This window comes from Phaseolus vulgaris, chromosome 4 (assembly GCF_000499845.2).
Source record: "Phaseolus vulgaris cultivar G19833 chromosome 4, P. vulgaris v2.0, whole genome shotgun sequence".
Lineage (NCBI taxonomy): Eukaryota > Viridiplantae > Streptophyta > Magnoliopsida > Fabales > Fabaceae > Phaseolus > Phaseolus vulgaris.
In genome coordinates, this window is record NC_023756.2 from 24,631,761 (window position 1) to 24,658,244 (window position 26,484).

A 26,484-nucleotide genomic window follows, 5' to 3' on the forward strand; every position below is an offset into this window, starting at 1 on the left:
CCTCCACCCAGTAGACAGGAAAGCCGTCCAAGGCCGCTTGGTCATACTCTGAGCAGCATACCTTGAAGAACTTCCCTTTCCAACCCTTGTAAGATTGCTGGAACAGGGAGAGGATGACCCTCCCTACAATGCCACTTAGGCTCACCCACAGGCTCTTCCCCTGTTTCTTCACTTCAAAGAAATGAAGGAAGATATCGACTAAAGGTGACTGGCCAAAGTACCCCCACAAGATGCCAAACGCCTTGATGAAGGCCCAACTGTTGGGGTGTAGTTGGGCTAGGGCGACGTCGATTTCGGTGAGCAGTTCTCGTTCGAACCTCGAAAAGGGCAAGCGCACCCCAATGCGCTTGAACACAGTCTGGTAAAGGTAAAAGAAAGGGACTCCCTTGTTGGCCCGCTCGTCCCCACATACATGCTCCCCTGGGGTACAAGGGAGCACTGATATGTCCTTGTCATGCCTTTTAGCGAAGGAGCGATAGTCGTAGACGCTCAACCCTCCGATGTGATCCCTCCAGGCCTTCGTGGAGGTCAGGCTCGAGCAGCTCGTCGGGAGCCCAAGGGTAAAGGGCCCTATAGTTGACTTTTGCGGGTGGAGGGTTGGACGTTGTTTTTGTACGCGCCATAGTTTGATGAAAAAGCTGAAGAAGGAAGAAAGGAAAAAGGTTTAGCAGACAGGGTTAAGGCAAAAAGGGGAAGAGAAAACCCTAAGAAAACCCCTACCCACGCAAGAAGTTCAGGAAGGGGAAAACAGAGAAGTGAGGGAGAAGAACATAGAAATGCAGAAATTTAAACAGACCCAGGCAAGTGTAAGAGAAATACATTAAAGAGAAAGAGTCATCGGAGTAGAAAAACCATACCTTTTATGGTTGGAAATTGCAAAGGTGTGAGCTTTCGTGAAGGGGAAATACAGAGAATGCAGAGAAGATGAACAGTAAGTGAGAATACGAAAAGTGATGAAACAGTGCCTTGAGCGCGCATTTTTGAAAGGTTATAACATTAACTCAAGAAGCGCTAGCAACATGCATCCTCAACCATAGGATCGTGCCACGTGTCGAGAGATTAGCGCGCAACTTAAAGCGTCACATCTTCAATGCAGAGAATGTCACGTCAGACGCTCAGAGAATGTCACGTCAGCAAGAATGACATGTGGATGATAGGGCGAGGCCTTAGTCTTTTTGCTGAAACAAGTGTCAGCTCAAGACTGGGGGGCTTGTGTATCATCCCGTCCCCGGGCGCTGACCAAAGTCAAAGTCAACGTATGGTTGGACCCCTCAAGGGGGGCCAAGGGAAGAAAGTCAATAGGTTGACCGCTTACGGCGTCGCCAGGCGTAAGCATCGCCAGGGGTAGGCGTCGCCAGGGGTAGGCGTCGCCAGGGGTAGGCGTCGCCAGGGGTAAACGTCGCCAGGTGTAGACGTCGCCAGGGTAAGGCGTCGCCAGGGTAAGGCGTCGCCAGGGTAAGACATCGACGATGTCACCCCCCGATACCCATGGGTAGGAAAGACCGTGGAGGGGGCAACACCACGAGAGGTCTCAGTACCTCAGAACAAAGAGAAGAGAAAGGTGGCTTCAAGGCCATATTCCCAGTACCAATGAGGAGTAACCTGACTTGTGAAGTACCCACGCCACCTCTGGGAGACCCCTGGGACAGATACGACCCATGAGAGGGCCACGTCCAGGGGCGAACCATGTGCGTGGTACGAGAGGAAGGTAGATACACTCCCAGGGCGAGTGACTAGAGATTGGGGCGCATGAGTTCGCACCCAGAAAGTCACCCCCTTGCGCCAGATGCACTTCGAGAAAGGAGGGCTTGCACGATGGATTAACCCTAAGTTGGGTTACGGCGGTGTAGGGCCCTCCACGTAGAGAAGCGATCAAGTTAGAAGAACACGTGGCAGTAAGCACTGAAACATCAATGTTTTCCTGAAAGTTTGCTAAGGTATGCTTTGATTTAGTTTACGTTTCGAACGCTTTAAAGCACTTTAAACGCTTTAAATGCTTTGAACGTTTTAAACGCGTTGAACGTTTTTATACGCTTTAAATGCGCTTTAAGATGCTTTAAATGCTTTAGACGTTTAAAAGGGGCTTTAGACGTTTGAGACAGGGATCCAGTTTTTCAGTTTTACACACACACCCTAGTTGTTTGCTCGCGAACCCACTGTACGCACATGCAAGTAGGGAGAAAATCAGTTACTCGGTTATTCGACCACCTTTAGAACATCCATTCACGGTGTTCTGATACGGAGGTGTGTCCCCTTTGATGTTTCTCGCTAGCTGACTTGATCGTCAGAGTGTAAACGGCCGCGAGAGTGCCCCTTCGTTCACTTCTTTTCAGGTACTCACAGACGGTGCAGAACGAAGGTGCCCTAAGTGCACGAGGATAAGCCACGCACAAAGACGTCCCTGGTCAACCGGCGGGAACAATAGATAATAATATTATTTACATTTAATATAAATTTATTTTTAATTATAATGTTTAAATTCACTAATTACATTTAATATAAATCTGTTTTTTAATTATAATTTTTAAATTCAGGATAAAAATTATTTATTTCTAAAAAACAATACTTCATATTTTATTATTAATTCTTTTAATAAATAAAAATAAATTTATAGTCCTACATGTACTGGTATGCTAAAACCGAGAGGTTTAGGCCGAGAACAACATATTAAGTAACCAAGGGGGGATAAGGTTAAAACCAAGAGCGAAAAAGATATACGTTAAAGAATAAAATAAAATATAAATATTATTATAAAAATGAAACCCAATTAAGTTAAAAACCTACAGGAGGGGTGTGTGAATAATAAAAAGGTGTAAAAAGAAAGTCCAACAGAAAAGGGGAAAAGCCCATTAAGGAAACCCTATAAATAGAAGTTCAGAGTAAGAAAAAGGTAAGAGTGATTTTATCCTTTACATTATGTTGTCCGGTCAAAATTTTCTTTCGGTTATAATCATAGTGAGAATTGTTAGCTTTCGGTTTTCTTTATGTTGAAAACGTTAAGAATGTAAGAATTGTTTGAACTCACCTCTCGGTTTTAATGATCATAAATATTAGTTGAAACATAACATTCAGTTAGAGCATGAAAATATTGACTATGTTGTAACCTGGACCTTTCGGTTTTTTAAGCGTGATATTTCGGATTATAATCGATTAATATGAAAGACCTTTCGGTGTTAACCAAATACTGACCCTTTGGGTTATTTATTTTGAATTTAAAACATTCATTTGTTAATAAAATTGTTACCGGGTTCTTTCGATTGGGATTTAAAAAGTATATCATCACGTGACTAGCGCATTGAGTTATTTGCTTTCAGTTTTATCTTACAAAAGCAGTTTTTATCTTTTAAGTTGTGAAGTATAAAGTTATTAATCAGAAACCTTTAATTTACTAAGGTTGACTCATAATTGATACGTAATTGATTGGAATATGCAATTGTCGGTTTAGCAATGTATTTTTGATGTGGGTAGCTTTCGGTTTTTTGAATTGTAAAGTTACTGCTTTGGACCTGGCGTTTTTTGAAGGTGTAAAGATCGTGCATCTTTTGATTTTGATCTTTCGGTTTTCATTGGAGATGAAATGTTTAAGATTGACGGTTTTAAAGGAAGATTCTAACGGCAGGGATTTCATCTGGTTTGAAGGCTTTGAAAACCGAAAGAAGTATATTTATGTTTGTTTGGGAGGGATTTCACCTGAAATGAAAGCATCCAAGCCCAAAAAGAGTTGTAAATATTTTTTCGGGAGGGATTTCACCTGAAGTGAAAGCATCCAAGGCCGAAAGAATCATGTAATGTTTATTCGGGAGGGATTTCACTTGAAATGAAAGCATCCAAGCCCAAAAAAGTTATGTAAATCTATTCTCGGGTGGGATTTCACCTGAAGTGAAAGCATCCAAGGCCGAGAAACGAAGAATGAATATGTACACAATGGAAGATAACAAGATGGATTGTTTTTTGAGAATGCTTCTTCATTATATGATAAGTAGTTACATAAAGTCTTCTTTTTACATCTATTTTAACTAAAATAAAATTTTAGATGACTTGCATTCCAGGTTCTCGGTATCACTTTCTCTTCCAAAGTTTCTAATCTATAAGCTCCATTTTGTAAGTTTTCTAGTACCCTAAAAGGACCTTCCCAATTGGATGCCAACTTTCCATGTCGTGGATCCTTTCGAGCATCAGTTCGCATTCTCCATACCAGATCACCTTCTTTAAAAGCCCTAAATTTTACTTTTGCATTAAATCTCTTCATTGCTCTTCGTTTTACTGCAGTCTCCATTATTTTTGCTTTTTCTCTAAGTTCTTCAATAAGATCAAGATCGGTCCTCAAACACTCTTTGTTGATATTCCAATCTTCCATTTGTCTTCTTAATGTTGGTTCATTGACTTCTACTGGTAACATTGCATCTGTTCCGTAAGTGAGATTGAATGGTGTTTCTCCAGTTGATGTTTGTGGTGTGCAACGATATGCACATAAGATCTCCGGTAATTTCTCAGCCCATAATCCTTTAGCAGTCCCCAACCTCTTTTTTAATTGTCCAAGAATAACTTTGTTTGCGGCTTCGGCCTGTCCATTCGTTTGCGGATGTTCAACTGAAGTGGTCGTGGACTTGATTCCCAAATCTGCATAAAATTCCATAAGTTTTTTGTCAATGAACTGTCGGCCATTGTCACTTACAATAGTAAGTGGGATTCCGAATCGACATATTATATTTTTCCATACAAACGTTTGGACTTGCTGCGTCGTTATCTTTGTCAATGCCTCTGCTTCTATCCATTTTGTAAAGTAGTCTATAGCTACTATCATGAATTTGGTTTGGCCTCGTCCAAGTGGGAATGGACCAAGTATATCAATTCCCCATTTTGCAAATGGCCATGGAGATATAATTTCTTGCAATTCCTGCGCTGGGATATGATTTAAGCTCCCAAACTCTTGACATTTTCTACACGTTTTGACATAAACTTCACAATCCTCTCGGATTGTTGGCCAATAATAACCAGCTCTGCAAACCTTTGTTGTCATTGTTCGAGCTGCGCAATGCAGTCCACAAATTCCTTCATGAAGTTCTTTGACTACATATTCTGCTTGTTCTTTGGTCAAACATTTTAATAGGGGCATAGAATATCCTCTTTTATATAGCTCGTCACCGATTAGAATGAAACTAGCTACTTTCTTTGCTGTTTTTGCATCTGGCTCAACACCTTGCTCCTGGGTCTTTATGACTTCGATGTATGTTTTTATCCAGTTGGATGTTACAATATTGAAGCATTCGTCCAGACTAACTGTCGGATGACTGAGGGTTTGTTGTATGACTAAATTGTGTTGCACTTGCCTTTGTTGGCTTGCTAACTTAGATAGTGAATCTGCTTTCATATTTAATTCTCTTGGAATATACTTCATCTCGGCTTTGTTAAAACATTGCATAATATTTAAGACTTTATGATAATATTTCATTAACAAAGGGTCTTTTACCTGATACTCCCCGTGCACTTGTCCCACCGACAGTTGTGAATCAGTTTTGCAAATGACATTTTCAACTCCCATGTCTCTGGCCAATAATAATCCTGCAACAAGAGCTTCATATTCGGCCTGGTTGTTGGATGTTTTGAACTCGAATCTTAGCGCCATCTCCACTTGAAAATTATCTGGTCCTTCAAGTACTATTCCTGCTCCGCTTCCTCTTTTGCTTGACGCGCCATCTACATACAAAGTCCACTGGTCCTGTTGTGCTGATGTTGGCATCTGAATGATAAAATCTGCAAGAGATTGGGCTTTAATTGGTCCTCTTGGTTCGTATTTGATTCCATACTCTGAAAGCTCCATTGACCATGTCACCATTCGACCTGCAAGTTCTGGTTTTTTTTAAATTTTAGATATTGGAAAATCTGTCCTCACAATTATCTGATGATTCTGAAAGTATGGTCGAAGGCGTCTTGCGGCATACACTAGTGTTAGGGCAATTCTCTCAACTTTGGGATATCTGGTTTCGGCATTTTGTAGGGTTCTACTCACAAAATATATCGGTTTCTGCTCTGGGTTTTCTTGGATTAAAGCAGCTCCTATTGCTTCATTTGAAGTGGCTAAGTAAACTATGATGGGTTGATTTGGTACAGGTTTTACTAAGATTGGGGGTTCAGCCACCATGCTTTTTATTTGAGATAAAGCTTGCTCACATTGTTCACTCCACACAAAGTTTTCAGATTTTTTCAACAAGTTTATAATCGGTTTGGTTTTCTCGGCCAATACTGGAAGAAATCTTGATAATGAATTCAGCTTTCCTACTAGCCTTTGTACTTCTTTTAGGTTTTTCGATCTTCCCATCTGCATTATTGCCTCACATTTATCAGGATTGGCTTCGATTCCTCTGTTTGTCAACATGAATCCCAAAATTTTTCCTCCTCTGACACCAAAAACGCATTTTTCTGGATTAAGACGAATATTGTACTTTCTTATTTGAGCAAACACTTCTTCAAGATCTTCCAAATGTTTCTGTATCTCACTTGATTTAACGACCATGTCATCAACGTACACTTCCAGGTTTTTTCCAATCTGTTCTTTAAACACTTTGTCCATCAATCTTTGGTATGTTGCTCCAGCATTCTTCAAGCCGAAAGGCATGACTTTATAACAGTAATTTGCAACATTAGTGGTGAAAGCTGTTTTCGGGATATCAGGTGCATACATCTGTATTTGATTATACCCCGAATAAGCATCAAGAAAACTCATCATCTCTTGGCCAGATGCCCCATCAACTAGTCGGTCTATATTAGGCAATGGATATGTGTCTTTTGGGTAGGCTTTGTTCAAATCGGTGTAATCTGTACACATTCTCCATTTTCCATTCGGTTTTTTGACAAGTACCACATTAGACAACCACGTAGTATACTTAGCTTCTCGGATAAAACCAGCTTGTATTAATTTTTCAGTTTCTTCAATTGCTGCCTTTCTTCGTTCTTCTCCTAAAAGATGATTCACTAAAAGATGTTTGAACAAACTTTGCATACTTAGTTGTAGCACTAAAAATCGTCTCACGAAGAGGTTCAGATGAAACATTTTCACTGTGGTGATGGCGCCAAGAAGACGAATGTGACCTCTTGCTACTCCTATCTCGTTTCTTTGATTTCTTCGAAGGACCAGCAACATCGACATTACTTGTCGGTTCCACCACGTCAACATTAGCAACAGGTTCCTCGGTTTCTACTTCCACAACAGGATTTACCACATTCTCACGTCGGGGAGTTACATCACCCACTTTGTTCAGCAATTTCGAAAAGTAAGATCGAGCTTTCGGATTAGTGCTTGCCATCAGAGTTGAAAATCAATAAAAAATTTAGCAAAGTTAAAAAACTCATCCTAAAAAGCAAGAAAATGCGGAACAACCACGTACCAATAAGATCTTCTCGAGGATGTGATGAAGTATACAACTGTAGCAAGGCGCGAGTGGGAACTTGGTACGAGAGACGACTAAAAACTTCAATAACATGACGATCGACCACACCCATCGAATGAAAAGATATTGAGTTAAACTTCACAAGGTCTTTCGTCCAATACAGAGGAAATTTTGGAGAATTTCCATTAAAGAAGTACTCTCTTCCTATTGGCTCTATTAGAATTTTGAAAAAACTTCCCTTAAAATCCTTGTACGACGACGTAAAAGGCTTAAGAAAACACACGTTGGATTTGCTAATAAGGGATAGCCACCCCGACCGTTTACCAGGCCGAGAACTATAATAGTATAGAAAAGCAGAGGGACTAGGAGAAAGTGACAATAATTTACACAAAATACTGAATGCTTGCATCGCAGCCCAACCATTAGGATGAAGCTGAGTAGGAGCAACATTAAGGAAATTAAGAACGCCCATTTGAAAATTGTTCAAAGGCAATCGAATATGAAGATCTCTGAAAAAGCAAGCATAAAAATAAAAAAATTCATAGCTATCACCTTCTCGGCCATGACACACATTATCAACATCTCCAACACGCCGAAATGAAATGATATCATTTTCAATATCAGAATAATAAATTTGAGAATGGGAAAGAAAACTCCGAAGTTCGTTAGCAGAACGATACTTCGAGAAATACTCTCGGACTTTAGAATTAACCCATTGATAACTGGGACGAAATTTTTTCTGGGGCTCAATAAATTCAAATTCTTGAGGAATATCAAAAGCAGGAGCTCCATTTGAATCATTCATACAAGATGGAGTAGCAGATGAAGATTTCGATTCAGGAGGAACTTCTTCTCGAACCACTCGGCCAGTTGATTCACCACCCGGCTTGAACATTCATCAGTAGCAGAAGAACTTGAAAGAGACATTACCTTCGCAAGAATTGAATGAAGATTGACAATACGCATCCTTCTCAACAGCAGCAAAGCTCACACAATCATAAAAGATCCAATGACAAACCTATTTATAGCCAGAGAAAACCCTAGAATTCCAAACATTACAAACAATGTGAAACCATTCAAAAATATGTCATCTAACGGTCAAAATGGCAAGTTCATGTCAAGTCATTTAAACTGAGCAAAATAAAGCACGGAAACCAAAGCGTTCCATATCAAATCAAATCAAATGTCAAAATTATTATATTATATTAAGACACAAATATTTGTTTAAACTTAAAATAAAGTATTTCTGTCTCGGGGGCTAGTGTACTGGTAGGCTACAACCGAGAGGTTTAGGCCGAGAACAACATATTAAGTAACCAATGGGGGATAAGGTTAAAACCGAGAGGTTTAAACCGAGAGCGAAAAAGATATACGTTAAAGAATAAAATAAAATATAAATATTATTATAAAAATGAAACCCAATTAAGTTAAAAACCTACAGGAGGGGTGTGTGAATAATAAAAAGGTGTAAAAAGAAAGTCCAACAGAAAAGGGGAAAAGCCCATTAAGGAAACCCTATAAATAGAAGTTCAGAGTAAGAAAAAGGTAAGAGTGATTTTATCTGATGAATATTAAACCTTTTCTGACTTTGGCATCTGAGCGACTTGTAGGTACCCCCACCTGTCGTGAGGAGAAGCCGAGAACATCTGCCGTGAGGAGAAGCCGAGAGCATCTGTTGTGAGGAGAAGCCGAGAACATCTGCCGTGAGGAGAAGCCGAGAGCATCTGTCGTGAGGAGAAGCCGAGAGCACCTGCCGAGAGGAGAAGCCGAGAACATCTGCCGTGAGGAGAAGCCGAGAGTTCGTGTCATGAAGAGAAACCAAGTATCCAGCCCAAGATAGTGTCCAGCCCAAGATTGAAGGATTAGTCTTGTTAACCTATTTCGAGTGTTCTTGGTCCCTGTTGTAAGAACACTACATTTTACACTTTTAAACAAAATTCAAAATTTTCATATAATCAACTATAACACATTCTTAATCCGATTCAATTCAACATGTTAAACGCATTCACACTACTACTACTAGTCTCTCAAATCCTCGTACATGTACTTTCTAACATTCTTACACTTCCTTTCTTCGATCCAAATACAATCGACGTCTTTATATGAATCTTTATATTTAGTGTATAACCTAGTAAAATAAAATTGAAAGAGAATAGAGAAACAAATATTCATTCTTTCCATTTCTTTTTTCTTTCTTTTTATTCTTTCCCCCTTTCACTTAACTAGCTCCATTCCAACTTCTCATAGCTCCGACATGGCAATCGGAGTGCCGCCTCCGCTGATCTCCGTCGCTGATTAACCGACACCGTTCTGGTATTTCCAGTTCGCTTCTTCCTTCAATTTCATCTCTGTTTCCGATAGAGTGAAGAGAACCGACAATGTTGAATCTCGCTTTTTCTCACTGCGCTAATTATTATTATTATTATTATTATTATTATTATTATTATTATTATTAATTTAGTTATTTTTTCTTTTTGAGAAGTGGATGAGTTCGTGGTTGAAAAAACAATTGGACGAGTTCCAATTCTGAATGTGTAGATGTTTTGAATATTCAGAGGAAGAATTTGTTGTGTGTAGTATTATTCGGCTCGACCAAGATTAGTCTCTACAAAATGATCATACAAATTCTGCTTTTTTTTTGCCAAATTGGGAATTTGTGTCTGTGAGAGAGAGAGAATTGCATGCTAAAATGTGTTTTGAGTGTGGGTTGATTGCTTTCGCAATTTTCCATATGGAGTTTTAACAGTTTGTTATTTGTTTTTTAAACGAGCTCGGGGTTGTGTCAATAATGTAGTTCAAATTACCTGGTTGCTGACCTCATTCAATTGGATAAGATTTTTTTTTCTTTTATGATGAATCAACCGGAATTGTTTGAAATTTTATAAACAAAGGTTTTTCGTTTAAATTATAATGATTTCAAACTGTTCTTATAATCGTGACCAAATACAACAGCTTGATTCCTTGTGGCACTGTTTTGGATGTCTGAACCTTTGTACGACAGTTTGGACACATTATTGGAGCATTAACAAACTTTAGAAACTCTTAAAAGTGGTTTGGTACAGTGTTTGTCCATGTTTTAGTGTATTCCTACTATGCACCTTCAATGTAATGTGTCTTTGTTGTCATGCAAACATTGAATGTGACCAACTGAGCATATTCTAATAATTGTGACTAAGTGTAATTGGAATTACTTTATGAAAAGATGTTGTAGAAGATAACTAGATAAAAATTGACATGCATGATCATGCTGATAAATAATATTTTTTCTGAAAGGCCCTATATTTAAATAGTTTTCTGGTGCGCCGAGGAGATGAGCTGATGTTATTGACAGTCGAAGGTGGAGGATTATTCTCTTCTTCAGCTTCTGGATATGGTGAGGGTCTGGTCGTTCTTGTCTTGGGTCTGAGGAGTGACGACAAATCCATGAGAGTTTTGCCGTGGAGCCAGTTCCAGTTGGTCCAGCTGGCTTCCAGAAAGAAACGTGTCTCCAGCAGGTGCGCTTCCTTTGTTTGCTTTGGTTGCGCCTCTGCAAGGCTTGACACTACATCTCATCTTAAAGTGGGCCATGCCAAACATAATGATGTCTCTTCAGGGACGCTGGTTTCCAACAAGGGGAAGTATCCTTCTAATATAAATGATGATTCTAGAAAGGTTGATCTTAAAAGTAGCTTAAAAAGCCAAAGAAATAAAAAACCAGTTCCTGTCGAGGCAGTTACTGAAAATGAGGCATCAGATGGAAAGGAGAATGATGGTCATGGTCAAACAGAGAGAAGGAGAGTGCAATGGACAGATGCTTGTGGTAGTGAGCTTGTTCAAATACAAGAATTTGAGCCCAGGTATTTGAATATTTTATTTTGAATATTTTACATACTCAGTGCAGATACTTTTGCTGTTTTTGTTTTCGTTTAGAGTTTTGTTTGGGTAATCATGTGTAAAGTTTGAAGTTTTTGTCTCGTATCACATTCTGTCACTAGGAAGACCTAGTACTTTATTTGTGTGATTGATAGCAAATCACACATCCTTGTTCAGTCTTCTCTTCTCCTTTTCTTTATTCTCACTGATTTAAAATTCTGATACTTATTGTTAGTCAAGGTCTAAGAAAGGCTTGGGGCTTTGAGTGAAAATGGTTTGCATTTTTGTGAGGCAAAGAGTGATATGAATTCTGATTAGAGCAAGAACAGACATACATGTAGCTTCAATTTTCAGGCACAGTTCTAATCTGTAACAAGCTTCATGTTTTGTTCTTTCCCAAAGCTGTCTATCCGGTCTAACTGATACAGTTCGTGAAACTAGTTTTAAATTTGAACAAGCCTAACTGATAACCTTGGTTTAGATTACTAAATACAGCTGCATTATTTCCCTTTCCATTTGAATGAATAATCTGATTGTTCTTAAGAGTCAGATTTGCTTATTCTTCTGTTAGGTAATTTTGATCTTGTGATAAATTGGAGACCCCTTCTCACCATGATCTCTCTCTACTTCGTGACTTCAATATTTTGAAGGTTTTCTCCATTGAACATTGGTACATGGAATTCCCTTAGAGGTAGTAAAAGGTCAAGTGCAAGTATAGGAGTCTTTCATCGATCATTACTTATGGAGTTATGGTGATAAATCTCTCCGATATTTTTGTTCACTTCTGTGTCCAACGGTCTTTAACATTTATAGTTTTCTATAATCAATAGGATTAATGGTGATGTAATCCATGTTTGTGGTTGATGGAATGATTGAAGTGGCAGGAAAATGGAGTGAAGATGAGGCACCGAAGTTGAGAGAACGATGAAGTTGAAGGTGCAATGAAGGGAACGAGGTTTGATCAACTTTCCTTAGGTTCATTACGCTAATTAGGCTCACTAGCAAGAGAGATTTGAGAGAGACTGAGGTTTCAAGTTCTGATCTCTTCATTTAGTATTTGCAAATCTCATACATGAGTGAGTTTTAGGGTTTTTATATATGAAGGTAGCTTGCTCCTTAAGCTACCATAACCCTAATTAATTGAAGTTAACTAAGGTGAGGTGTGGTGGCTTAAGGAGGTCGTGTATGCTCCTTTGAGATGCTCTTGGAATGCTTACTTGTGTGACAAGTTAGGGTTTCTATAGTGACTTTGTTTCATCTACAAAGTACTTTTGAAAAGAAACCAAAATACAATTCCTATACAAATTTATTCTAGTATTTATACAAATAGTTCATCTATCTTTTATTCTTGTGTATGGTGGCTTGGATGATCCTTCATCAAGTTGTTCTCAAATTTATAACTCATTACGAGTTATATTGGTAATAGATTCTTAATCCTAAAAAATGGCTTTTACGGTAAGTGATTCCTCAAGCTATATAAGCATTACTTTATCTTTATCTTTAGTTGATGTAGGATTTCAACTCGTAAGAGCTGGCATCTTTGACATCTATTCAGTATGATGCTTCACTCAACCCTTTCTTTGGTAGCCCTTTTGAGACATTGACTACTAACTTTGATTGGTGGTGATTAAGTTGCGTTATGGGTGATTGCAATTAAGGCGGCATATCCTATCACACCCAGTGTTACAAGCCGAAAGCGTGGCAATGCAAGTTACTCAACAATCGATCTAAGAATAACCTCTAATATCATCTTAAAATTTGGATTTAAGATTTAACTTATTTTTTCAAAAGTGACTTTACCAATAAGGATGGGCCAAACTTTATTAGCATTACTTAGATTTTATCTGTAGATGATGTGACTTAATCCTTATGGGATGATGTCCTAACTACTGCACACTACAGTCACCCTTTCTAATCAACCTTTTCATTGGTAGCCATTTCCTAGACACTGAAAACCAACTTGACAGGCCACAATTAAGGTAGGCTAGGGTTGACGGTAATTAGCACTTCTTTCCAACCAGGAATAATCGGTTAGGAATTTAAGTGTGAGTATGAGTCTCACCTAGATTATAAATCAGAAATTTGGATTTGGATAACATATAAAAAAGAAGACTCACCTATAGTAGAAATGAGAAAGTTGGATAACATATAAAAAAGAAGACTCACTTAGAGTAGAAATGAGAAAGTTGGATAACATGAAAAAAGAAGACTCACAAACTCATTACCTTAAGATTTTGGATTAGAGGTGAACTTTATATTAGTTTGCTTACGACTCATTGGTCCTGAATCTTCCCAGTCTACCCCCCTCAAATGACCTAAGATTATGATATTTCTTTACCGATTGATATTTTCTGCATTTTGTTATTGTAATGAGAGTCTTATTCTCCAAATTTTGCTCAATTCCAATGGTTAATTTCAATTCTTTTATAACCACAAGTAACATTTAAGTGGGGGGAGAGTAGAGAAAAAGAAAGAGGAAGAATTGAAAAGGATTATTTCATTATTGAATATTCAAGGAGTATCTCATTCTACAAACAAATATAGAGATTTGATTCGGTTTTGAAGTAAAAAGAACTAATTAAGCACACTAATTTAAACCAATTTAATTGGTTTGACTTGAAGGATTAGATGTATTAGGTATAATCCAATTCGATGAATATCCCAATTTTATGTTTGTGCTAATATAATTTTGTTTGTATTTTAGGTAGGATTTCATTTTGACAACCTTTGTTCAAGTTTCGATTAGATAGAGTAAATCATGTACTAGTGAAGCATGCAACCTCGGAGGACTAAATTGGGTTTTCTCTAGCTTCTTTAATGGCTAAATCATTGCTTATTGAGGTGAAACCTTCATGTGTTGTCCGTTCACTTTTTGGACATTTTACAAGACTTCACCCTATAGCTCTTATAAATTCAATTTTCATGTCTTAGATGATTGACCAACATATGACCGTATTTTTTGCTTCTATACTTGTATAGAAAAAGTGCGCCAAGATAGTACTTGAGACTGGCAGTAACAATTGTCAATGGTGTTGGTCGTTCAGTCGCTCCTTTCCAGTTTGATACTTTACTCCTTTAGACTTTGTTCTCACCGGTTGACTTAGTCGTCGTTGACTTCAGAGGAAGGTGGTGGCTCTTCCTAGTTTAGATGGTTTCCGTGCCCCCTTCAGATGATATAGAGTGGCTCCGTTGAGAGAGGGGGCCCTACTTGTTGATTGCACTCCGACGATCAAGTCAGTACTGGGCTAAAGAACAATGAATAAGTAAAACAATTTCAGTCTTAGAAACGACGTACCTTTACCAGGGATCTCAACTCCCTTTTATAGGTTGTTTTTAGATTAACTTCCCTGTCCCACGAGAACCTTTCCTCAAGTGAAATTAGAGTTACTAGGAAGACATCCTGTTGCGTGTTGCACAATCTTAGCGCAACCACCACACAGGAATTTCCTCTTGTGGAGTGCAAAATCTTAATGGTATGAGCGTCAGAGTACCAACTCATGTACCTTTATTCACGTGCCATGCATGCAGCTTTCCCTAGAAACCTTAGTGCTCATGCGCCTTGGTGCCTCCAGGGAATACTTACTTGTGCTAGACTTGAATGTACTATACACACCACATGCATGAATCCTCCCGCAATTTAGGTCTTTCTTATATCTAGGTGCCAGCTCATTACTACTTATAGGGCCTCGCTTATGTGGCCCATTATCGCGACCAGACCACTGATGTCTGATGTCGATGTCTGAGGTCTGGCCATTACACAAGTCCCCCAGACGCGAGTTGAAACTTGCTTCAGTGAAGAAGCTAAGTGATCGCCCATGGCGACCTACGTGGCGAACGAGTGATAGGACGCGCACAGTGCGCCAAAGTGATAGGTCGAGGCTCGTTTTCGCTTGCGCTCCCCTTATATGTTAAACCCTTCGACTCTTACGCTCCTTTCACTGTTTCATTCCTTCTCTTAGGCATTTCTCAAATATTTCTGCCTCTCAAACGCTCTATCTTCTTCCCCAAAACACTTCGCCTCCTCAAAACATAATCATTTCAAGGTATGTTCTTTACTCCATAACTGTCTTCGCCTTGCTAATCTGGTGCTTTTAATCTACTTTAACTATTTTGGGACTGTTTATGTTTTTCGCATTTACGATCGTTATTCTTCGTTTTTCTACTTATCTTGCTTTCCTTTTTGAAGTGCATACGTTTCCTCCTCTGAGTTTTGCGTTTTTTCTTTCTTTCTTCTTCTTCTTCTTCTTTGTTTTAGCTTCTCTTCTTAAGATGGCTCTAACAAACCCAGCTCCTCCCTCCCCCAACTACAAATCCCTATACCGCTGGGCACCTAACAACCTTTTAAAGGAAACCTCTAACTTTACCACCCACACGAGCATAATGACATATAAGAAGAGTGAGGATTGCCATAAGTCTCGTATCTTTGGGAAGGAGCACGACAGATTTGTGAGGGTAGTGCCCCGTAGGGTAGGCGAACCGGTCTGCTATGATGAGTCATCGGACTCAGAGGTGTTAGAATATATGGCCTAAAACAAGAGAGGGGGGGGTGAATTGTTTATAAGATATTTTCGCAAACTTTGAAGGAATAATGAGATTCAAAGTCGAATTAAAGAGAAAAGAATCAAGAAAACAAATACCCAAAACTATTTTAAGATGTTATCAGAAAAGCAATCGGTTGTTTTGTCGAAATAATCGGTTGTTTTTATCAGCAGTTAATAAAAACAACTTAAAACAGATATATATGAGATCAGGGAAAGAGAAAATCACACAAACAGATTTATACTAGTTCACTCTTTCACCAAGAGCTACATCCAGTCCTCAGAAACCTCTGGGTAATCCACTATGCAATCAAAACCAGATTACAAACATCACACACCAAAGTAGTGACCTTGAACCCCTCAAGAAACACACTACCTTTGGCAAACCACACCAAGAATGTTGATCTTGAACACCTTCAAGAATACACAACACTCTTTGGCAACACAACTACAGAAATACAGTAATCAAAGAAGAAGGGAATAGAATACACCTGAGTATTACAAAACTTAAAGTTTAGAATTACAACCCAATCCTATTCCACACACTTAAGAATGATCCAAAGCTCTTTCAAATCTTGGAAAAACTGTTTTGATAAACTCTTTCTCTTACTCCAAGATTAAGAGCGTAAAACCACATTTATATAGATCAACCAAGTGGTCAATAGCATTTAATAAAGGATCCAAGTTAGTTAGGATCATTTAAAACATATTAAAATCACTTAACAAAATTCTATTAAGGTTCTCAGAAAAAACAATCGATTGTTTCGAACAATCGGTTGAATTGACTGGACAGCAAAGTCAAGCTTTTCAAAACCTTTTAAAAAGCTGCTAAGGTAAAACAACCTGTTGAAATTTCAACAACATTTTAGAAAACTCATCTTTTCAAAAGGTTAAAGATTGAAATGAACTTGGATCATCTTAAGGAGTGAATTAAAAAGTTTCAAACAACTAGACAACACACACACAACAACAAGGTCTTCAAGCTTTCCTCTTGGATTTGGAGATATCAAAGCATCTTGTTCAACAATCTCCCCATATTTGATGAAGATAAATACCAGTATGTGTAGCAGCATCATTGCAACAACAAACCTGTGATACCATATCAAAATTACAGCAAAAATCTATGGTGTATCAGAGCTGTAACAACAACATAATCAAAGTACCATAGACCTCAGAAATTTCAGCAAGGAGACCACAGTTTCTCCCCCTATCTTTTCTTCATCCAGCAGTTCAAGTTGGTCCAATGATTGCTCAAGAGGTGGATTTGGTAGAAATATTCTTTCTTCTGTTAAGAGCAAACCTTCCAGACGTTCCAAAGATACAAATATTCATCAACCCCATGACCACCAATGTGGTTGCCATTCATAAAAAGCTTTGAATTTCAAGGAAAACAAAGAATATATCTCTTTATGATCTAATTCAGAGGCACAAAGAATACATATTTGACTTATAATGGGTTATGAAAGAAAAGGAACAACTGTAATCATGCATAAGAAATCATAACAACTTTATTCAAATGTGCCAGAGGTAAAACAATCGGTTGTTTCGGGCAAACAATCAGTTGTTTTTCTGAGACAACAAGAAAATGTTATTTTTAAAAGCAAATCATCTTTCAAAGTGATGGGAAATGCATAATGAAATACATTCATACCTTTGCATTACCTCAACATGTTTAGAAGATCATTTGGACTTATGAAGCCAAAAGCATAGGATGAACATATACAACTTACTTTACATAGGTCATGAATTTTGACTTGTCAAGAATTTGAGTAAGGTGTATCCTCTTGAACCATAAGCATCACTTTGATTATTCTTCATCATAGCACCTGTACTTGAAAGGTCTTGCAACACAAAATTGATGCATATACAAAGCAAGTATAGCAGCAAGATAACAAGACACACAAACTGGTTTTCTGCATATACAACATTAGTAGAAAAACCAGAAAAAGTGAAGTGTTCAAGAGCTTTCAAGTGCAGAATAACAACAACATAATGCACAGATTTAAAGCTAACTATACAACCAAATCAAGCATAAAATTCTCCCCCTATTTGATCTACAAATAGAAAATGAGAAGGGTTGTACAAAGCAGAAATCAGAATGATACCACAGTAGTTTGGCAGTACAAACAATTTTGACATTTCAAGAATAGAACATGTCATAGAGCTTTCAAAAAAACAAGTGGATATAATCTTTTATTATCATACTCTGAGACACACTCAATGTATATTTGTCCAAAAGCAAGATTTGAAAAAGAGGAATGGTTTAATCATGCATAAGCAAACTTGGCAAAAGAGGAATGGTTTAATCATGCATAAGCAAACTTGGCAGCATAATACAAAGGTGTTAGAGGAAAAACAATCGGTTGTTTCGAAAAAACAATCGGTTGTTTCGAAAAAACAATCGGTTGTTTTACTGTGACAGCAAAAAGAACATTTTTCATAACCAAAAAATACCTTTTAAATTGATGAAAATGCAGTATGAAATTTGTTCATACCTTTGCACAGAGAACCCTAATAGATTCACTCAAAAAGAAGACTTTGAGATGTTCATATGGTCATAAGGCACACTTACATAAATTGAGAAATGAAAACACACTCTTTTTGAAGTTTCTTTTTATCAACACTATACATGTGCCAAGGATGTCTCTTGACATTCAAAGAATCCTACAAGACATATACAATTGAAAAGTGTAGGTACAAAGATTGATTTTACTCTTATTGTTCTTCCTTTTAGTAGACATCCTTCAAGCCCTTGTTTTGATCCTCTTTGATGAAGGGGGTGTGGGATCCATGAAGCCAAAGAGAAAAACCAGAAAACAGAATGAGACTTTTGGCATATTTGAAAACCAGCAAGAGATGTCGCATTGGATTGTTTTTGTGAAGAGAAATAACTGCATATAAGTTTATATATTCACATAAAATAGTTCCAATCCCTTGTATTTAGTGAGTTTCAGTCTTCAAGAAAGAGAGTCTGGTCCAAGACTACACAGTGGCACGTCACTCAGTGACAAATTTCACATGAAAGCACATAAAGACTTTGACTAGTCATAAATTTCTTAATTTTCCAAGAATTTGTGAAATTTATTCCATTTTTGACAAAAGTAACACCCTTCTAAACGAAATCAAACCCATGATAAATGCACTTTGACCCATAACTGCTTGGGGAAAGAATCTGCAACCGGCAGAATGAAAAAACAAATTAATTCAATTTAATGCAGTGCTGTTAGAGGGAAACAATCGGTTGTTTCGTGAAAACAATCGGTTGTTTTTCTGTGACAACAATTTAAGCATTTCACAGATTCAGAATTGATAGGTAAAGATGAATCAGAAGGATAGACTTCATATTCACATTACATAGACGAAAGATAAAGACATCAGTCAATATTTTTCATACTACAGAATTAAAGAAAAATTCAAGAGAAGAAAATAAAAACAAAGGAAAGTCTTATCCTTCTAACAATGTAGTTCTTTCAATGAGTCATTGTCCATAATCAAGTAACTTCTCTTGGCCTTCAAGAAAACTAGGCTTTGTACACAATAGTAATTGGAAGTCCAGAAAGAATCTTTTCCATTTAACAGTCATTCTTCAAGTCCAAAGATGATTCTTGGTTTCCAAAGATCCCTACAAGAAAGGCAAAAAAACAAGATTTGACCCCTTTATAAATTTGGGTCCAATGATGTTAGTAGGAGCCTTAGGAACCCATTTCAAAATACCTTTGGAAACATAAAACCTTCTTACTCTGCAGAATCTAATAGTGTGGCCTCTTTTCATGCAGTAATGACAAATTTCAACCGGTTGTTTCGATAAAACAACAGGTTGTTTTTCAAAGAAACTTGAAAAGGGTTTTTGAAACAGATTTATTCTTCCTGTTTGGATTAAACCCCAACCCAGCCTTGCCAAAAACACATTTTTTAGAAGCAATAACAGTTTCAAGATTGGATTGGCCTTTGGAAAACTTTTCCATGAATTTTAAAAGATAGTGAACCTTCTTTTGAAGAGATTCACAATTTTCACAAGAACTTGAATCAACACACTTACAAGAATAGTTTTGGCAAATCATTTCCAAATTGTCAAAATCAGTTTTTGAATTGTTCAACTCTTCTTCCAAGATCTTGACTCTATTTTCCAACAAGTTGTTTAAACCTTTCAACCCTTTATTTAAAAGGGCCAACCTATTAGCTTCCTTATGAGTTTCATTAAAGGCATCAAGAAGTTGACTATAATTCTCAAAATTAATAGAAGTGCTTAAACTTACACTACTTGTGTCACTTTCTTGTCTTGTCATTAGACATAAATTTTGCTTTCTTCTCATGCTTCTTGATTTTCCTTTCTTGTTGGGACATTCAGTTTTAATATGACCCTGTTCACCACATCCAAAGCATGTATATTTGTTAGTGTTAAACTCAGTAGGTTTCTTGCTATCATACCTATTGGATGAGTCACTTTTGTTGTTTCTCTTCTTTAGGAACTTGTTGAATTTCTTAAACAGCAAGCTAAATTTTTCCACTTCACTCTCAACACTTGAGTCTTGCAGTTTTTGTTCCCAACAGCTTGACTTGATCTAGATTCTTCTTTGTCCATCAAGGTACTCCTTGGATTCTTGTGATACTCTTCAAGGGTATTCCACATTTCTTTGGCATAACTAAATTCTTAAACCTTAAGAAATTCATTAGAATCAAGTGCAGATACAATGATGTTCATAGCTACACAATCAACTTGTCTTTAGAAAGGGGAAAACCTCTTATTTATAGATTAAGGAGCCTTGGAAAACAAGGAATGAGGGTAGAAGAGGAAGAAACAAATATGGTGTGGCTCCTAGGGTGGACTTTAGTCAAAACCGCACCTCATGCATCATTCTAGAAGCTAGGGTTTGCTTCCTACCCTACTGGACTTTTCATGGGCCCATTCTTATATCTTCACCTTCTATCTATGCTATATAGACCTACTTTTGTTTATTCTACTATTTGGACCCCTCATGTGAGCCCAACTTATTTACAACATTTTTCTAAACATTAAGAAGACTAGCAGGAAGAGTTTTAGGTGCTCTGGTCCTTGTCCAATTCTCCCTCTGGTGATGTCTCCACTATGAGATGACTTCTCTTTGTGTACTTTAACATCCTTGGTCATCTCCTTGTGGGCTTGGTTTGTATCATGCCCCCCAGGTTGGAGAGAATTCAACCACGAATTTAGAACTCCTGCAGATAACAAAGTCAGTTTGCGGTCATATAAGAGAGTGCAAGAAGAGAAATGCGAACTTGACTTACATTCCTTAAGCGTCTGGAGTTCAAAAAATGAGGTTCTATATACAGACCGTGTTTGGAAAGATTGCTTGGGAATGACAATGATTTTTGAAGAAAGTCCTCTTAGAAGGTGAAAACCTTTAGGTGGTGTGTAAAAATCATTCCTAACATTCGTTAACCAAGATGGTGTATAAGGAGAAACTTTTGGTAATGAAAAAGATAAGGAAGAATGACACCTTGGAGATGCAACGAGTCAACATGATGGATTTAGTTGCTAAAAATGATACTTGGAGACTCGATTTATCGTTTCTTTCTTGCTCCTTTTCATTTTCTCTTTTTTTTTTCATTTTTATTTGGTCCTCATGAACCTCTTTGGGAGAGAGGGGTTTTAAGGTAACCTTGTGTCCTTGGAAGGTAAAAGTCATTTTGTTGGTTAGGCCATCATGTAGAACTTGTCTATCATATTGCCAAGGTCTTCCTAAGAGAATATGGGTTGCTACCATTGGCACAACATCACATAAAACCTTATCTTTATACTTTCCTATAACAAAAGTTATGAGGAATTGTTTATTAACCATGGTTTCGCCTTCGACACTAAGCCATTGTAATTTATAGGACTTTGTATGAGAGATAGTGGGTAAACCAAACTTCTCCACTACTCTTGTACTTGCCACATTAGCACAACTACCCCCATCTATTATCATGAAACATAACTTGTTGGTGATAAGGTAGCGAGTGTGGAAACTATTTTCTCTTTGGATGTCATCCAAATGTTTTGGAATGGTCCCAAGCATTCGCCTTATTACCAATAAGCACCTTCACAAGGTATCTCATATTCATTATCACTAGGGGTTTTTGAAGGGGAGGGGGAGTTAGACCTAGAAGATTGATTACTATGTTCACTTACTATTTGCACCCCTTAACCATCATGATTCACTTTGTTGGACAATCGACCGCTATGTGCCCAAAACCTAAACATTTAAAACACTTTTTACTTGAGGTTTTGGTAGGAGATTTAGGAGTGGAAGTGGAGTGTTTATAATCCCTAGAATTGTAAGTCGACTCCTGAAAATTTGTTTTTATTTGTCCAAGATGAGTGGTAGTAGCCATCATTATGAGTATGTTTGGAAAAGGTTTTCTTTGAAAGTTGTGATTCAACCTTGATGGCAAGGTGAACCAATTTTTCTAAAGATGAGTACTCATATAATTCTACCACATCTTGAATTTCCCTTCTTAGCCCACTTACAAACCTAGCCATTTTTTACTCCTTACTTTTTTATGAATGTCTATTTTTGTTAAAGTTGTTTCAAGTTCTTTAAAATAAGCATCCATACTTTGTGTTCCTTGTTGAAGCCGTTGGAGCTTCAACAAGAGCTCTTTCCTATAGTGTGGAGGCACAAATCTAGTGCGCATGCATAATTTCAAATCCTCCCAAGAGACCACTAATGACCTCTTGTTTAAGCCAATGTCCATTACAATTTTGTGCCACCATTGCATGGCATAATCCAAAAATTCTAAGGAGGCTAGTTGAACCTTTTGGTCATCTTGGACCTCATTCACATTAAAGATTTGTTCTACCTTAGTCTCCTATCCTAAATAAACATTGAGATCACCTTCCCTACTAAAACTAGGCAATTTTACAAATGTTAAAAAAGGCTTTGCCACATTTTGGCTCCTATCTTCAAAATAATGCCTCCTCCATTCGTCTTCTTCTTCATGGCCACCATAATTTTGATAACTTCTTGAATCATGCCTTTGATGATGTCGTCTTCCTCTTTGGGGTTTTGCATAGGTCAATTCTAGCCTTTGGAGTCTTTCCTCCATTTGCCTCATCTCTTCATATTTTTGGGTTATAGTTCTTTTGCCCGCCGCCAATTCTCCCATAAGAAAAGCTTTTTGGGGAGATTGGGGCTTAGATGATTCTCCAATTGAAATATGAGCCATAACAATAAAACAAACAAGAAACACAAGTAACAAACAATTAAAGAAAAGAAGTTAGAAAGAAGATAAAGTTTGCGACAATGTAAGAAAAAACACTTAACCACTTAAAGAAAATTTTCTTCCCTTAACCAAGGTCTTTCTTTTGGTTGAAAACTCTCTAGTGAAAAAGGTCAAAGCATCAACACTTGCTCAAGGTAATTCACCATAAAACTTGAGGAAATAAAGAAAAGACAAACAAGAAAATCTTAAAACAAAGAAAAGGTTAAACCAAATTTGAAGTAAATGAATGTGACAAAACTATGAAAAAGATGACAAGCACGAAAAGCACAAAAGAAGACTCTAAGAAACTCACTAAACTTTTTACTATGAAACTTTTTTTATTAGAAAAATGTTAAAGCAAATGGATAAAAAATTCCACAAAGTTGAAAACAATTTGCCAATCAAGTTGAATCCATATTTTTTGGAAAATGATTTTCTTTGCAAAGTGAGAACCAAAGATTCTTTTTAAAATCTTCCTTACTGTTTTGCGTCAGTTTTCTTTAAAATGGCTTTGTTGTTTTTTTTATACTAATGTGACTTAGGAAAAAGAATGAACATAGCTTGCATCATGCATATTTTTCAAGAACATTCAATTTTCACAAAAAATTGGGTTAGATTCAATATAATTGAACACTTGAAATCATGTGTTTTGAACTTTAAATCTACTTGTACTAAAAACAAGTTTCTAATTACTTTGCAAACTTCACAATTAAAAGCAAGTAAGTAGAATTAAAACAAGGGCACCTAGAAAACTAATGAACATAAGACTCAAAGTAAAATGCAAGATCAATAAAAGACATAATAAGAAACATATTCAAAACGAAAAATGTTATGAATATAAAGAACGACCGAAAAAATTCTGCAAGAAAATAAGGTGTTGGAAAATAAAAAAACAAGAAAATAGAAACAAGAATGTAAAGGTACTTGAATTTAAAGAAAAGAAAGTAAAGGTACTTGAATTTAAAGACAAGAATTAAAGGTGCTAGAATGTAAAGAAATTGTAAAGTGTCAAATCAACTCAAACAAGTTAAGCATAAGAACCTAAACTCTGATAACCACATGATGTGAGTTGATTTTAGAATTGTTCTTTTATTTGGTGACACTTTACTTATATTTGAATTTTAAAAATTGTGAATGGTGCACGCCACTTGGATAGTGAATTGAATCCAAGATAAGTGAAGATGCTGCCACTTGAGAGCTCACAAATCTCACAAGATAAAACCAATTTAGGAGGAGATTCACTCACTCACAAATCTCACAAAAATTGTGCAGAATTTTTTTACTCTAATTTCAACTTGTCTTTACAAAGGGGAAAACCTCCTATTTATAGATTGAGGAGCCTTGGAAAACAAGGAATGAGGGTAGAAGAGGAAGAAGCAACTATGGTGCACCTTATGCATCATTCTTGAAGCTAGGGTTTCCTTCCTACCCTAATGGACTCATAGACCCATTCTTATATCTTCACCTCCTATTTATGCTATATAGACCTACTTTTGTTGATTCTACTATTTGGACCCTCATGTGAGCCCAACTTATTTACAACATTTTTCTAAACATTAAGAAGACTAGCAGGAAGAACTTTAGGTGCTCTTGTCCTTGTTCAATTCTTCCTCTAGCGAGGTCTCCACTTTGAGATAACTTCTCTTTGTGTACTTTAACATCCTTGGTCATCTCCTTATGGGCTTGGTTTGCATCGTATGGTTCCCTTCTTTCATCTCTGTATGGATACCTTTCTCTTTGGGAGGTTGGTATGAGCTCATGTTTGTTGTTTGGAGGTGGTAATAACATTGTTTAGACATATCGGCATCTCTTGGGTCTGCAGCTTTTTCAATGTTGGGATCAGATCGGCATGCAATGCTTCATCCATGATTTTTCCACGATCAGCATTTAATGGGGTATAAGTATGAAACTGAGGGCCTCGATTCTCTCTGAATTTTTCAGACCGACCGGGCATATGTCAGCTACCGCGGTCCTGTTCCTTTCCTTTGTCTCCTCCGTTGTCCGTTCGAGCATTCTTGTTGTAATTCTGCAATTCTTGAAGTTCCATGAATGTAGTTGCCCAATTTCTTAATTCATCTAAGTTTTTTGCTTATTTTTTTATTAGACTATCAGAGAATTTTCCAGATTGGAGAGCGAGAGAAAATTATGCATGGCTATTTCTAGAATGAGCAAGGCGATTACATGGCGAGAACCAGATCAACAAAGTTTTGGGCGATAACGTAGAAAAATGCTTGCCCCTTGGCAGATCAGGCGAGCCGGATTTCAGATACTAAGATCGACCTACGCCCCTACTACCCAGTAAGTGATTTCGTGTTAAACGTTATTGCTATAGACTAACAATTTGTTTAAGTTAAGGTGATTTCCAGAGAATTAAGTACCAATTTGTGCGAAATACATTGGGTTGAGTAAAAACCAGCCAGTTATACCAGGTGATCGCACAACAGATAAAATCAAAAGCCATATATATACACATGTATATCAAACAGTTTGAGCAGAATGAAAGTTATTACATATAAATCAAAGTTAAATACAAGAGTTTCAAAGGTGGTAAAGTTGAAGTGGCAGATGGGAGCAGAAATTAAGTTGGAGGCATGATCTTGCCATCCACCACTTCGTTGTACACCGAAAACTCGGAGAGGTCAAGATCGGGGAATTTGCAAGCAAACTGCTCCAAAGCAGCCCCAAAGCCGGAGGTAAGAACTTGGGCGGCTTCAAGCTGAAGCTCGTCGATCTTTGTCTTGAACCCACTGTTCTCTTCACGAACCTGGGCAATCTCAAGCTCAAGCTCGTCGACCTTCTTCTTGAACCCGTTGTTCTCCTCGCGAACTTGGGCAAGCTCGGTAGTGGTTTCGCTCAGTTCTTTGAAGGCCTTGTCCCGATCTTTTTCAACTTTCCCCAAAAGGGTTTCCCTCTCGGTCGACCTCTTCTCCAGTTTGGCCATCTTTTCCCCGTCGGTTTTTCGGGCCTCCTCCAGCTCTGCAATCTTTTCCCTCATGGGAATGAGCTTGCAGCGTCCTGAAGTTTGTCTTTGCGCAAACTTCGGAGCTCGTCGTTGAGAGTGTTTTCCACCCGCGAGAAATCTAGTCCTTGCATCATCATGTCGCACTTGAATTTGTCCGCTTCGGCTCTCGCGGTGCTCGCCACCTCCTGATGGACGCGGTTGTCGAGTTCGAACTTGTCCAAGGTGTTTTTCAAACCTTCACCGACGATTTGAGGAAGACACTCGTCGACCATAGCGTTCAGGCGCACAGTGAAGGACTTCAAGGCTTCCTGGAGAGGAGCTGGAAGGCCTGAAGTTAGGGGAGGAGGTGAAGGTTGATTCTCACCACCACCCTCGCAAGGTTGTTGACGTAATCTGGGGTGGCGCCTTCAGCTGGTGGTGGTTCGATTACAGCTCTCCTCTTCCTCTTGTAGACTAGCCCATCCTCAGTGCTTTCATCTGCCTCTTCGTCTGACACCACCCTGGGGGCTTTCCTCTTAGCCTT

General features: G+C 37.9%; 1 protein-coding gene across 7 annotated transcripts in view; it reads left to right on the top strand.

Moving 5' to 3' along the window:
* Positions 1–9,526: 9,526 nt before the first annotated feature.
* The window catches only part of LOC137837475 (uncharacterized), a 41,350-nt gene continuing 24,392 nt past the window's right edge, over positions 9,527–26,484 (top strand). For 4 of the 7 annotated variants that reach the window (XM_068646469.1, XM_068646470.1, XM_068646475.1 and 1 more), the window contains exons 1-2: positions 9,527–9,701; positions 10,662–11,224. In XM_068646469.1, the coding sequence (XP_068502570.1) occupies positions 10,707–11,224 (518 nt within the window). In that variant the 5' untranslated portion in view covers positions 9,527–9,701; positions 10,662–10,706. Of the gene's footprint in view, positions 9,702–10,661; positions 11,225–11,890; positions 12,082–12,118; positions 12,495–26,484 lie in introns of those variants that run through there. The other 3 variants (XM_068646472.1, XM_068646467.1, XM_068646468.1) reach the window with 3 other exon arrangements.